The 14778-nt window shown below is 38.8% G+C and overlaps 1 protein-coding gene across 1 annotated transcript in view; it reads right to left on the reverse strand.

Annotated features, from left to right (window-relative positions):
* Positions 1 to 14778, reverse strand: part of LOC140172746 (VPS9 domain-containing protein 1-like) — a 46262-nt gene that overhangs the window by 17214 nt on the left and 14270 nt on the right. Inside the window, exons 4-6 of the mRNA XM_072195877.1 lie at positions 12625 to 13093; positions 11243 to 11411; positions 3382 to 3444 (exon numbers count right to left, since the gene is read on the reverse strand). Coding sequence (XP_072051978.1) covers positions 3382 to 3444; positions 11243 to 11411; positions 12625 to 13093 — 701 coding nt within the window. The remainder of the gene's footprint in view (positions 1 to 3381; positions 3445 to 11242; positions 11412 to 12624; positions 13094 to 14778) is intronic.

Below are 14778 nucleotides of genomic sequence, written 5' to 3' on the forward strand. Positions count from 1 at the left end.
CGCGATGTCAAGCGTGTGCATAGGACTTTGTGGAAAATAATATGCGGGCTTAGCAGTATGCTAAACAGTAAGCATAATTTGTAAAAGGAAACACGCAAAATACTATAGCACACTTTTTATCAAATCCAAACCTGTGATTCATCTAGCACAGCAGTAATAATAGAATATGAAATCACAGGGAAAGCAGAAGTGATATGTGACTCAGCTCCATTTGAAAATTGGCTATTCCAATTAAAATCCACACACCCCTATGGAAGATATGACCTTAACCTCCCACACAAGGGGGTGTAGATATCAAATGGAGTCACCCATTCAGATAACCCCATTTGAAATTCACCCTCCCAGTATAGACGATTAAGGGAGTGTATGGATTATTTCAACTGGAATAGCTTAATTATGTGTAACGTGATCTGCCGGTACAAATCTTCTAATTCCATACAGTACAAGCCGTCAACTTTATTTGACATCCGTTTGCATCTGCTTAACACTGAAGCACCAAACTTACAATATCTGAATGCATTGGTTCTCAACCTTTTTGGAACAGGACCTTATTTCTAGTAAATTACATGTTCTGCCTTTTTCTGGGGTAATCTTGTGTTCCAACGTTTTGAGTTTTTGAACCCTATTTGGGCCACTTGTTTGGGTACATGTGTATCCCTGTAAACAGCACTGTGAACTTCTTTCTACAATAAAACTGAATTCTCAATAAGAAAACAGCTCTGGCTTTGTTTAAAGGGGTGCAGCCAGATCAACAACCTTACTTTATCCTAGCTATCAAAAGCTCATATTTTTCCAGTGAAATTTTAGTCCTGAAATATATTCTGTTTAGAATGAAAGAGCGAAATACGTTTCAAAATCAAAACCGCGAGTGCAAGTTAACACAAAACTTGCGAAGCAGATTATTTTGGTACAGGCCTCAATGCATAATATGAGATATATACAAACACGGTATATTTTAAGAAAAATATCTGACACACACCTTTAAGACGGGCTTTAAGACACACCTATAATGTGGTGGGATAAATATCATGTCTCATCTGAGAATCAATTTGGATTGAAATTGATTTGAAATCATGCAATTACTCTACAGCAGCTGAAAGGAGTATCCCATCATGCATTGCAGTATATCTACATGCCCCATAGCAAATGTATACAAAATATAAACAAGAGCCACTTAGATATTGAGAGGTATGGATAGTTTCACAATACTTCAGGGGTCATATTTTTGCAAACAAAAGTCTAAGCTTCCCTGATTTAAGAGAGTTATTTAAAGTTGAAGTGAGGGATTTTGTGTACATTTTCTATGACACATTCAGTTCTATCATGGTACCGCAAAGCATAATGGGATACTCCCTTCAGCTGCTGTGCAATTACTCTGAAGAAATATGTTGACCATGACATACAAACCTGTCATGTCAAGAATGTCAAAAATTTGGTTTGGTAAATGAGAATTGCAAAAATATCACAAATCAAGTCGCGGCAAGAAGACTGTACTGAAACGAACACAAATTTTTAAATCACAATGGCACCATGCACTTCTTTCTTATACTATTGTAAGCATTTCTTTAATATTGCCAATAAGCCAACACTAATCTGTCTTTTAAAGCTCTTTCAAGTCAGTGTGCCATTACTTCAAAGTTTGGCATACATGTACTCTAGCTGTCACCAGCTGTTAGACTGGTGTCATGTAAACAAGCTACATAATCCATTTTAGTCCGATTTGACATGGATCTTAAAGATTGTGATTTCAACAATCAGAGCCAATGTAGTTACATCATTTCGGTTTTTAAGTCTTATGAGTTATATTTCATTATGCTAAACGCAAGCCAAAGCCAAGCCAGAGCCAATGATATCACTGTAACTCTACATCAATGTTAATTATACACCCAAGCCAAGATATCAACTAAAACAGCGGTTTGTTGCCAAAGCTTAAAATAGCTTGGATTCTATCCACCTACCATAAATAGCTGAATGTTATGACAAGTTCTGTAACATTATGTACATTAATGTCCTGTACATGTCAAAAGTTTTAGAGGCATTAATTCGATTGATAAAAACACTTCTTGTGGAAATTCATGATTACAGGCTTCGCTTGTTAGGAAATACTTAAGCTATTCAAGCTCGACGGTGAACCTTGTCACTTAAAAAGGGTGCATGGTGCTAATATTTACAGTTAGACTAATTTCCCTAACAGCAAAAGTCCCAGGCACCATACCTGCTGCTGTTAAGGAACGGATGGCAGGTTGCACTTTTCACACTGCATACATCATGCATCAACCATTTTGAAGAAGCTATATTCACAAATGGTAATGTTTACAGGAGATTTATGGGCAACATTACATGAGTGAAAATTCTAATTTAAATTAAGTTTAACAGAACTAGTATTTCCCAGGATCATTACTGAAGGGTATATTGATGCATTTGAGTGGAGGTATGTGCTGCCCTCCCCTGTGTCGCTGAAGGGGAGGTATCTGGCGGGGTTGTATGATGGATGGATTTGGTAGAGTTAGGGTTAATGAGCATGTTGAAGCGGAGGGTGAATGGTGCAGCATGGTGTGGCAAGGGGCAAAAAAGCGAGGGTGCACATGCATGTGGCAGGCATGCTGAGGGGGCCGGCTGGTGCTGTGGGCCCGGGTAGGGTTGGTGGTTGACAGTTATGGCATGGGAAGGTGGGTGAATATACTTCTGGGATCATCCAAATATCGTCACAAATATAGCGCAAAAACCTTGTAGCCTACAAACATTCCATATGGTGTCTTTTGGCCAAATTTCTGGTGGTTACTTTTGACAATATAGACCTTCTTAATCCTAACCCCTCAGGGTGGTTTAAGCAAAGGGGGCTGCGTGTTGCCAACCGTGTTGGATTATGTTGGATTTGGCATGGTTAGGGTTAAAAAAGTATTTTGTGATCCTAGCATCCACTTTTTATGACATTTTTCAGTAGATATCCATGAAAATGCCTATTTCCAAAATTTCACATATATAAGCATTATATAGCCAGAGCTTTCCTGTTGTATAAAAATCTCAACTTGTTTTGAGAAAAGTGGGAGATGAGGCTGTGGATCACAAAATGCCCCTTCCAATTAAGTTTTCAGTTGCCATGTTTATTTTCAACAACGATCTTAAGCCCGACTTCAGCAGAACGCATGTAGGCAATGAAGCAGCAAAATAGGAAATCATACTTTCTATAGTACCCTTAAACATACACCATGCATAGGATAATTTTGACATGATTTATTTTTTTTGGCACTATATCTTACTGATCATATTTAACTCGTACTTGGCTACGAATCAGGCATGCATGTTAGCATCAGAAACAAAAACAGCTTATGGTTTATTTATAATCTACACATTTCCAGATCATTTAATATCAAAGGATACAGCAGCTTCTCTTGCTTTAGCTATGGCCATGTTCTCCATTAGGCGACGCTGTAGAGTTAGACTCTGAAAATAAACAAGACAAAAATGTATATAAATTTAAAAGCATTTGACTTGCCAAGCAGTCTTATGTACATGCACCCATAGGGGTTATAGTCAAACTTTGCCTTCTATATTGGACCTATTATAGAAAGATTTTAACTCTTGATCTCAATATTTACCTCCGTAATTTTAAGCTGTTACTACTACAGCCTTCGTCGGCAGAATGACCTTATCGTGTTCTCTCTAAGTGTGACGTAATAATCTGATTATAGGCCTTTGGTTAACTTATAGCGTTCTCTATCCTTGTTCAGAGATAGTTAGTTTGGCTCTGATGTAGATGTCTACCGTAACTCCTCTCTCGGACCATCGGGAGCTCCCTATCTAAAATGTGGATGGAAGGCGCTACAACAGGGGTGTCTATTCTTCCAGAAAATTTTAATTATTCCCTCGCGCTACCATACTGTGGCTACATCCTTCCCCAGATTCCTCCTTACACTGAATCCCACAGAGATGGACAAAAGGGAAAATGTTGGTTCATAACTTACAATAACTTGATCTACTCCTTTAATGACTAGTTCGTTTTATTCTGTTTTCCATACAAACCTCAAATTCTTCCCTAGATGGTCAGTCTAGAGAGTAACACTGGACCATTAAATCAAGGGAAAGACTAATGGTTCGAAGGGAAAATAGATTCAGAACTGTAAAACATTTCTCTAGGCTATTTATTATTTATAAACTCTGATAATTCAGCCTTTTTGTATGTGGTTTTTCCTCTTTATACCCCTTCTTCTTTTCAAATCACAAAATTCTTCCCCAAAGGGGTAAAATTGTTCCCTCCCCTTTGGGGGCGAATAACGGAAGAATAGACACCCCTGCACTACAAGTTACCAAAGGTAATGACCCAATTAGTACCTCACACTTCAACAGTGAACGATCAGTGAGTCATTTCACTGAAAAAGGCTGCAGTAGGAACAGCTGAAAATTAAGAAGGTAAATATTTTGTTTTTGTTTTGGTCATCTGATGTTGGACACTTTGACAATGAAATTTCACAATGTGCCAGTAAAATAGCTCACACAGCAATCTCTAAATGTTGTCTTACTCCAATGACATTTGCTTACCATTATATATCTCCAAATCGTCACCCTGCTACGATAGTTGCCAAAGCCATTTTTTGTAATTTTAAGAACAAAGTACAAAATGTGGTTCAAGCATGCATCAGTTACGTAATCACCCTTTAATTTTTATCATTATCATTTGTTTTTGTGTAAAGATTGGTGAATAAATATGTTTGAATGCATGCTTGAACCATATTTTCTACTTTGTTCTCAAAACTAGGCATTTATCGCAGCAGGGTGACGAATTCTTACTTATGTATGCCCTCTCTGCAGGATGAATTACTCACAAGTAAACCAACGGTAACCAACACAATACAAGCAAACAAACAATATGGGGATAAGTGGGCTATAGATTTCATTGAGGGATATTATGAGCTTTATTCCATGATCGTGGGTTTGTGAGCTTTATTCCATGATCTTTTATTGATCATCTTATACTGGTTTTGTACTTTCTGCCGCTTGCTGTAGAACTATAGCTCTAGTTCCTCGGCTGGGATCGAGGCGCGTAGCGCCGAGAAGCGATGCGCACAGCGCCCTCAGCTGGGATCGAGGTACGTAGCGCCGAGCAGCGAGGCGCGCAGCGCCGAGGACTGGTGGATTTTGTAATGTCAGAGAGGGGTTGTCATGGTCTCATACAGGCACTGAACAAGTGCTAGCTTGCTGCTGCTGAGCAACATGACGCTTCATTGGTGTGACGCTTCATTATGCTGCTTGTACCTTTCTACAAGCGGAGCGGGACGCCGCAAAGCGGCAGCGGCATGACTATGAAGGCCAATGTTGCTTCTCAACACCCCCAATAAAAACAGTTTTTAAGGTTATCTGAAGTTCACAATATCTTCCTTTAGGCTGCGATCACATAGAAGTATACAGTATACGGTATTCGCTATACGAAATACGCTCATTCGATCAGGCTGAGTTCATAACTCAGACTGATCGAATGAGCGTATTTCGTATAGTGAATAGCGAGTATAGGTCAGTTTACCAATTTTCTTAGTCTCATCAAATGCTTGTAACTTTACTTCTTGAGGTCACATTGCATTCAATGAGGTGTCATAATGTGCAGAATTATATAGTGCATCTATTAAAACAAATGAATTTACCCACATATGGTTTAGTTTTAAAATTAGGACGGTAAACGCTGCACTAAAATCGAACACGCACAATTCCCACTATACTATAGATCACTTGACATCACTGTTTATCAACAAAGGCGAGGGACTCGTCTATCGATATGCCCGAACGAGCCGCTACACTGTTCAATGGCTTTCCTGTACTATATTGAATGTGGCGGGCGATTTAAAATGCATGTGCCCTTAGCAGACTACGATGCGTGACGCACACTGCAGGGCAAAGAACAATGGAAATTGCCATAATGCGCGCGCATACTGCCGGGCAATGACGTCACATGCCAAGTGGTCTATACTATACTATACTATACTATACTATACTATACTATATGCAGGTATACTGCCTTTTCGAATAGTGCCCTCTTATATGAAATTACCTTGCTTGATTTAAGCTATACGCGTACACCTGCAAAACGTGCACCGTATACCCGAATAGTTTACTTCTATGTGATCGTAGCCTTATGTGACCCGGTATAATGAAATTGCCTTGCTTGATTTAAGCTATATGCGTGCACCTGCAAAACGTGCACCGTATACCCGAATAGTATACATCTATGTGATCGCAGCCTTATGTACAGCAAAACCGATCAGATAAGATTTTCAATTAGATTAATACTGCGGATACACATCTTGCAATAAAGGAAATAATCTTACATCAAAACAAGAATGAGTCTTTATATACAACATGATGATATAATACCTCTGGGTTTATCAATAATTGATTTATATTTAATGACAAATCTGCTATTTTAAGAAAATGACAACAGGCTGTTGACACCATGCAGTCCAAAGTTGGTCAGATACTACTTAATACAACTTACAAAATTAGGTAATTCTTACACCCAAATCCATGGATAGGGGGCACTCAATACAACTGGGGATGTGCAGCAAACATGGGCCATTTGGCATATCAACCCCTTTTTCTAAACTAATTTTGGTATATGGATGGATAATTGTTTTTTAAGTTGCCAAAAAATCTTGACTTTTGGTATCACAATGGTCTAAATCTCACCAACACCTCCCTACCCAAATCAAACTTGAGAACCCCTCCCCCAGCTCAGCACCCAAATAATGTGGCTGAGGCAGAAAATGAAAATAATTGGGTGAGGCATAGCCCATATACCAACCCACCCACCCCAGAAATACCGTAAAAACTCGATAGTTAGCATATGTGCTTACTATTGAGCACTTTTGAAAACATAAAGTTGTACCAAAGTCTGGCGCTTTACTAACTGAGCTAATGGGGCTGAGACACACATTTGCAGGTTAACTTGTTCGTAAATAACTGTGTGTATCAATGATTTTCTCAAAACCCTTTTGTGGATGAGGCTTTTCATGTTTGCATGTTTTAAAAGCGCTCAATAGTAAGCACATGTGCTAACTATGGAGTTTTTACGGTACTTCGGCAATATAATATAATACAGAAGTATCACATTGATTCCGATTTATTATATAATCCCTGCAGATTGTATGCCCTATGAAAAATTGGTGGCTCTGAAATATGCAGAAGCTGAGGAAGCTGACTGAATGGGGATTTCCTGCAGGGTTATAACTAGACTGCATACATACATGTATGATTGTGTAATAACACTAACCATGGCCCATAAAGTTCTTTTAGGAACTAAGTGAAAGAATCTTTACATTTTCTAATCTCTAAATAATTGCAATAAGGTTATCATTTTGACATATTTCAAGTACAAGGTACGGTGCAAATTAACTAATTTTATTTAGTAGGTCAATGATGTGAATCAACTCCAGTTATCATTTAGGTAACAGGTCAATCAATAGTCCCCTGGGGATAGTCCAAATGGTCACAGTCCAAATGGTCACTAGTCCAAAAACTCAGAAACTTATTTATAAACCTAACCTTAATCATTACCCTAACTCTAAACTTTGCCCTAACACTAACATATTACCTAAGCTTTAATCCTAACCATAACCCCGACTCTAGTCTGAAAGGTCATTAGTCCAAAAACTCAGAAACTTATTTTATATACCTAACCTTTATCGTTACCCTAACCCTAAACTTTGCCCTAACACTAATTTATAACCTATTACCTAAGTTTTAATCCTTACCATAACCCTGACTCTAGTCTGAAAGGTCATTAGTCCAAAAAAACCAGAAACTTAGTTATAAACCTAAATCATTATCCTAAACCTAAATAAAACCTTGTCTAACACTAACCCATTACTGGGTACCTAAGTTCAAATCCTAACCATAATCCTGACTCTGATCCTAACTCTGACCCTATCATGTAACCCTAACAACCCTAACCACAAATGCCCTAAACTCCAACTTTAACCCTCTCCGGAAAATGGTCCTTTGGATTAATGCGCTGTTCCAAGTGCAAGCACATTTTGCTACATGTATTACAGACCTGCCAACCTACCGAAGTCAGAATGAGGGACATTGAGACCAAAACCTTGTACAGGTACACAAACCAGGTACCGACAGATTCAAAGACTTAAGTTGTGCAATATTTTTAGAATTCAGAGAAGGTTTTGCAGGTCTGAATTTATCACAATAGACTTTAAGAGAATACTATAGCAAATTTTAAAGAGACATTTTCATAATTTTCTGCTGTTCTTACATTTAAATGTGCCATCACTGAAATTTTCAGAAAACAGGACTCATTTTCACTTTGGTAAACCCCAAATGAGGGACAGTTGGCAGGTCTGGTATTAGTGTCTACATATAAGGTTCTGACAATTATTCCCATTTCAAAGATGATAATATAAAAATCAACTACAAAGTGCAAGTAATCAATACTGAATTTCCTATTTTAGAAGATTTCCACTGTTAAACTTCATGACACGTCTCTGGGGGACTTTTGAAATTCTAAGACTCCAAATTTAAGCCATGTACATTGTACAATCATAGACTATGGAGTGGTGAAAGAACTTCAAATCAAGGATAACAGAGGCTTATTCAAAAGAATTTACTTACAACAAGAAAAGTGGAGTGCCATCATATTTCATCGAAAAGTGTTTGACTGTGTATCCTTTTTGTTCTGTTTTTGTTTTATAATTTAATTTCCTTAATTTTTAGGGTGTGTGTGCTTTTGTAAACACAGGAAAAACGTGGATGTCCGCATTTCCAGAACGGTGTTTCTGAATTGTACACAGAATTTTTCTTGATCAAACATGTTCTGAGCTGCCCAGAATTGTTCAGCAATTGTTTATCTACTTGCTATATTATTTGTTATCCACTTGAGAAAATCATTTAAATTTCCCTCCCTAGATGACCTGTGAACTCAAGAGGAACCCCTCTGAAAAGCATTATAAGCAATGACCGCAATTGGGGGTGTTTGGTCAGTCCACACTTGGAAAGAAGACTCCATTACGCCCATTGTATGGTGGAAAAAATAGGTGAATAAAAAAAAAATACCAAGAAAAGAACGATTTGAGACTCTCTCACTATATTGACAGATAATTTCAAACCAGTTTTAAGTTGCCTATCACTGGATTATGCCAACAAAATATTGTTGTGTGGAAATTTTGGATTGGGTTGGGTGGTCATTTCATTGTTTGTTTGTGTTTTGTCTTTGTAAATTGGAGAAAAAGACATTGTTGGCTGTATTTTCTATCCAGGGTGAATATTTTTCTACAAATAACAGCCAGAAAAATTATTCTTCCTTGATTCTAGACTTTTTTTCGATTTTTTTTGCTGTATTTTCTAACTTCAATATGCTGACCAAAGATTTTGCTAAAATAGGGCCAAGTGGGCAAGGTCAACAAGAGAACTTTTGTGGTGTTACCTTATAATGTAATGACATAGTAAGAAGCAATAGGCTAGAGATTCACTAAGTCATTTTGTTTGTGCCATAGTTAAGGTGTACATAACAGATTGATGATTAATATGACCACAACAAATTAACAAAATGTATTTTTAGTGCATGTTACATGTTCATTTCTAGAGAGCCGAAGTGAAATGATATAAATAGAATAGTATGGGGCAGTGGGTTAGCGTGCTTTGTCAATAGCAAACATGCATGAGATAATTGGTTCAAAACCCTGTGGGACTACTTGCTAGGGTTTTAAGAACCATATGAAATTAATCTGACAATAAATCAGACCTGGATTTAAGTTTTGAAAATATTTACAAACTTCCCAATGATGAGCATGCATATTAAAGTTGACTAGCACTACTTATGAGCTCTGTCACTTTTATGTATCTGAATCTGAAGTCGCTGCTGGCAAAAATATCTCGAAGATACATCACACCAACTTGCGCAGCGGTTGGATGGCAGAGCAATTATAGTTTTGGTTTGAGGTGTTGAACTAAGTTGAATGTATCCAGAGAAGGAGCAATTATCCCCATTATTTCAAGTACGTGTTTTCATTGGGGAAGCAAAATATCCCTTCAAATTGAACATTTTCCAGACATGGCTACCTGCCACTAGACCTACTTGTCAAAACGAACCACTTTTTGTGACAAAATCTCAGCATCTTGCCACCAAGTTCAAATTATCTAACTCATTTGAACAGAACTAAAATCTTCACTCTGAGTACACCAGAAACACTTTGATGCATAGGTGTAGATCCCAGGGTAGGGGAATGAATCACCCCAATATTTTGATAAGGGGGATGGTCCATACAATCATCTCCCAATGTTAATGCCTGGATGTGGGTTTCATAACCTTATATTTGGCTATTTTAGCCTAAAAAGTGCCATTTTTTGCACTCTTGATGCAAATTTGTTCCACTTTGCACCGTATTTACAATTTTAGCTTCAATATATGCCAAAATTTTAAATGCACTTCATCCCCCCCGAATTTAAGTGAGGTGGGTGCGGACAGTTGCCATTAACAAGAATGTATGAATGAAAATAAGAATGAAAAACTCACTCATCAGCGCAAATCACTCCAAAAGAGTGAATATCATGCCTAAAAGAGTGTAAATTCACTCTTCTCACCCCATGCCCATCTGCTGTACCAGTATAAAGGTATTCTTACCTCAACAATAATGAGCCCCGAAGCTCTGGGGTTTTAGCGCTTTAAACGGCCAATTTTGATGTTCTTCTTGATTTCCTTGAATTTCTCAGAGATTTTTCCTTCTATGGGACCTTCTAATTTCCCCCGAATGACTGATTTCCCCCGAATGGAAGGGGGTGTGCCATGGAAGGGGGATCATGGGGGAAATTACCCCCAGTCAGAACTCTTTCCCCCTGTTGCCCCCAGTAAAAACCCCAAATTACTAAAATGTCCACTTTTTGAAGCAATTTTGCCCAAAATTTGTTGATTTTTCCCCTCCCTTGAAATTCACTTTGCCCACCCCCATGTCCCCCGCAAAAAATTCATGGCACCGCCACTGTCCATATCTGCATAATAAAAGATATATTCTTGGAAATACATGCAGCATGAAGTACAGTCACACAATGAACAATGAAACAATGCCACATTCCAAAAGTATATATTTTGTAAATGTTAATAGTTCTATTTTCAAAGAAATCAAAATTAAACTCTTCCCATTTGACCACATTCACTGTATCCCATTCCAAGTACATACCCTCCTACACATGCATACAGACTTTGAACTGAAATGCCCCATGCATGGCTCCCCCATGTTAGTTGACTCACCATTGCCGCTCTGTTCTTCTTGCTCTGCATCCGTGCCAACCGGGCTCGATAGGCCGCCATCAACTTTTTATTCTCTCTGTAAGCAACCTCCAGTGGACTCCCTTGGTCTTTCCTGTTGCGCCAGAATTTTGAGAAAAATTGTAAGATCTGCATGATATTGTGTGTGAACAGTTACGGTGAAACATTAAATAAGTTGACTTTAGTTAAGGTGAAGTACTAGTTTGACCATCCATCCGGCCGGCCATATTAAAGCAAGTACTGCTTTTACTGATCCACTCTTGCGTGTGTAGGTGTTACTGCAAGTGTGTGCCACACGTCACAGAGTTAAAAAGGAAATTCTCAACTTACTCTCAACTGACAGATATGATATAACCTACAAAATGTAGGTGGCAGTAGGCTGGAATCGAGGTTGCCAGACTGCTATACTGTTACTCTAATTTGGCAAGGCCTTCGCAGTTATACAATGCGAGAATGTACGTACATCCTGCGGAACAAGTACTACTGTAGTACTATCAATTGTGTGTGTGTTTTCTTTGCAATTGCCCGAGGAGGGGAAATAGGTGAATTAAGCAAAGGTTAAAGTGTTAATTAGGGAGTTCATTATCCTTCTTACCCATAGGATCCACAACATGCTCATCTACGAGGGCAGAGTTCTTTAACCGCAATACATGTGCACATTCATTGAATGACCTTTGAAAATGTGGGTACAAAAATTCATACTCTGCAATTTGAGGTCAAATTTTGCACTATGATTGATTTAATGGGGTTATTGAACTATGCCATTGGGATGAGGCCATTGTGGTCCATAGTGTACGGGTGCTTCAATGTAAATAAACACATTGTATCACGCATGGCTATTTTGAAATTTGTTTTGCTAGGGGAAGGGGGAAGGTAGAATCTTCAATCAAAGATTACCTATCTCATCAACTTCATATCGTCGGGTGCATTACATAGTGACGGATGTCAAACGCAGGGTGTTTTACATAGTGACGGATGTTGATTGCAAATTTAGCATCAGGAAAACGTTGAGTAGGTAAATTGTATTGGGCATAGATTACAAACTTTCTATTCAGCAATTTATGTGTCTATTAAAAGTAGACGCTTGAAATAATCAAAATGTTAAAAAGTAGTAATATCGTACATTTCACATTATGCTCACATGCTTAGGGTTAGTAACCCCTGACCCTAATTAGCATATCACGATGGTTTGTCTTAAATGAGACATTTACCACATTTTGTAGATATTGCTGAAAAGAAAATGCTATTTCCCCAATTTATCAACCATTTTTATGCATTTGAAAATTTTACAGATTTTTGTTGGTCCCCAACAGATCTCTCAACATCTCTTTTTAATAAAGCAACACCACAGACGACATACTAACCGAACTGGTGATCCTGTCTTTGCTGGTGAATTGGTGGAATGACCAGTTGCTGCAGTTGCACCACCAGCAGACACCCGATGCTTAGGACTGTAAGCTGGTGGCTGATCACCGATGTGTCCTCCTTGGGGGCTTGTTCCTCCAGACGGGATTCGAACCGGTGAGTTGGCAGGCATTTGCATTGGCGAAGTTGATGGTACCGGGGGGAACTCGTAACTTGGTGGGGGAGGTGCTGGTGGTGGCGGAAACATAGCAGTGAAGCTGGTGGGTGGTACCATGGGATCGGGGGGTACTGAGCTAGTTGGTAGGGTGGGGACTTGGGATGGCAGGGTGGTGTGGCCTTGGGAATGTTCGCTTGATGACGAGGATGCCTGAGATGTTGGTGGTGGCGGTGTTTGTGAACGAGTTACTGGTGAGACAGTGGTGCTTGATGGCATCAACTTTGGCAAGGACACCGCTGGTTGAGATTCATCTGTCAGTAGCAAAATAAAGAAGAAAATAATAATTAAGGGATGAATTCTTGATATAAATGTACAATATTTCTATTTCAGTATGTGACGTTAATTTCCCAGGGTGGAGTTACATTGGAATGATTTTACTAAAGTTCACACATAGTTCACACTGCATAGTCCAGGTGCAAATTCCTAGGCATTAGGGCTGTCAATTCTCACACATTCGGCATGAGTCGCATGCATGATATGGGCACATGCTCACGGCATTATCCCCCCACACTTTTTAGAATGTTGAGTGCTCTGGTGACAAAAATCAGGTGTCCGGCCGCTCTGGCGGCAAAAATCAGGGGTCCACTCTGTCCGTCCCGGTACACTCTGTTTGACAATATATCTCACATCAAGCAATTCAGAAAAGTTGACAGGCACTTAGACCATGCACACTTTTATACCTGGTGCCACCCAAGAGGTTCTAGCTTTGGGTTAGGGCTAGGAATAGGGTTAGGTGTAGGGTTACATTCGTGGGTTGCGATTAAGTTTGGGTTTCAGGGTTAGATTAGTTGTAGGGTAAGGATTAGAATTATAAGGTTATGACTGATAAAAGTTACTGATTAAAGTTGGTTTAAATAGGATTATCTGATAGTAGGGGGGTGTGTTATTTTGCAAATTTCAACTTTTTAATATGAATTGCAGTTCAAAATATGGTATCAACATTGGAAATCAAGAATATGAAAGAATTTTATTCAAAATGATTTCTAACCCCCTGTACATGCCCCTTGAAAATTTTGAAACAAGGTTTCCGAATTCGGCGGGCTTGTGTAGCAGACGACATTAATGGAAGTTGAAACTTGGCTGTAAACACTTGATTAAAGTGCTTTTCGCTAAAACTATGGGTTGTGTATGTGGTCTTCTTGATTAGCTAGTGTGAAATTAGTTCCATATGATGACATTTGAGCAATTTTGGACATTTAGGCCTATAGGTTGGTGTGGTGTAAAAAGTGAGCAGGCCTATCTTCGTGATCTTAGAAGCAGCAAGTGGAGCTAAAACACTTTAAAATGAAAAGATAGACTTTGTCATTACAGATCAAACAGCTCATAGTGAAGGTGTAGAAAGTCTTATTGATGATGGATTCTGGGTTTATGTCTGACCATCTTTTCTAGGTGTAGGCCCTAAGGTCCGTATGCACAAAAGTGGAATTGAGTTCCATCAGGAATGCTCTTTTACTCTTATTTACTTCATAGAGTAGCTAGCAAATTCTAAAGATTTACATGCAAAGTCCAAAAATAAGACAAAATAAATAGCTTAAGAAAATGTAAAGGACAATGTCCCTTGTTCTGGGACCAAGTCTAACTTTAGACCCGGTCTAACTCATTTGTGCATACGGACCTAAGAGTCTTACCAAGCACGTAATTGGGAACAGAATAGGTAGACCCAAATAATACCCAAGAATAATTCTACTCAACTACTGCCTCATCGTCGAGCAGTTTGACTCAACAGGCACTTGGCTGCATACAAAGTTAATAAATCATGGAACAAGGAAAGTCCAGTGAATTGACATCCACATTTCCCAGTGAGCCTGAAGGACAAACGCTTTAATGACTTAACATAGGCCTATAGGATATAACTCTAGCTATCTAGAAGATCTTCAAAAGTAGGCCCGATATAAACACATACTTGCATGCATTGTCAGTGCTTCTGGGATCTGGA

The sequence above is a fragment of the Amphiura filiformis genome, chromosome 16, assembly GCF_039555335.1.
Source record: "Amphiura filiformis chromosome 16, Afil_fr2py, whole genome shotgun sequence".
NCBI lineage: Eukaryota > Metazoa > Echinodermata > Ophiuroidea > Amphilepidida > Amphiuridae > Amphiura > Amphiura filiformis.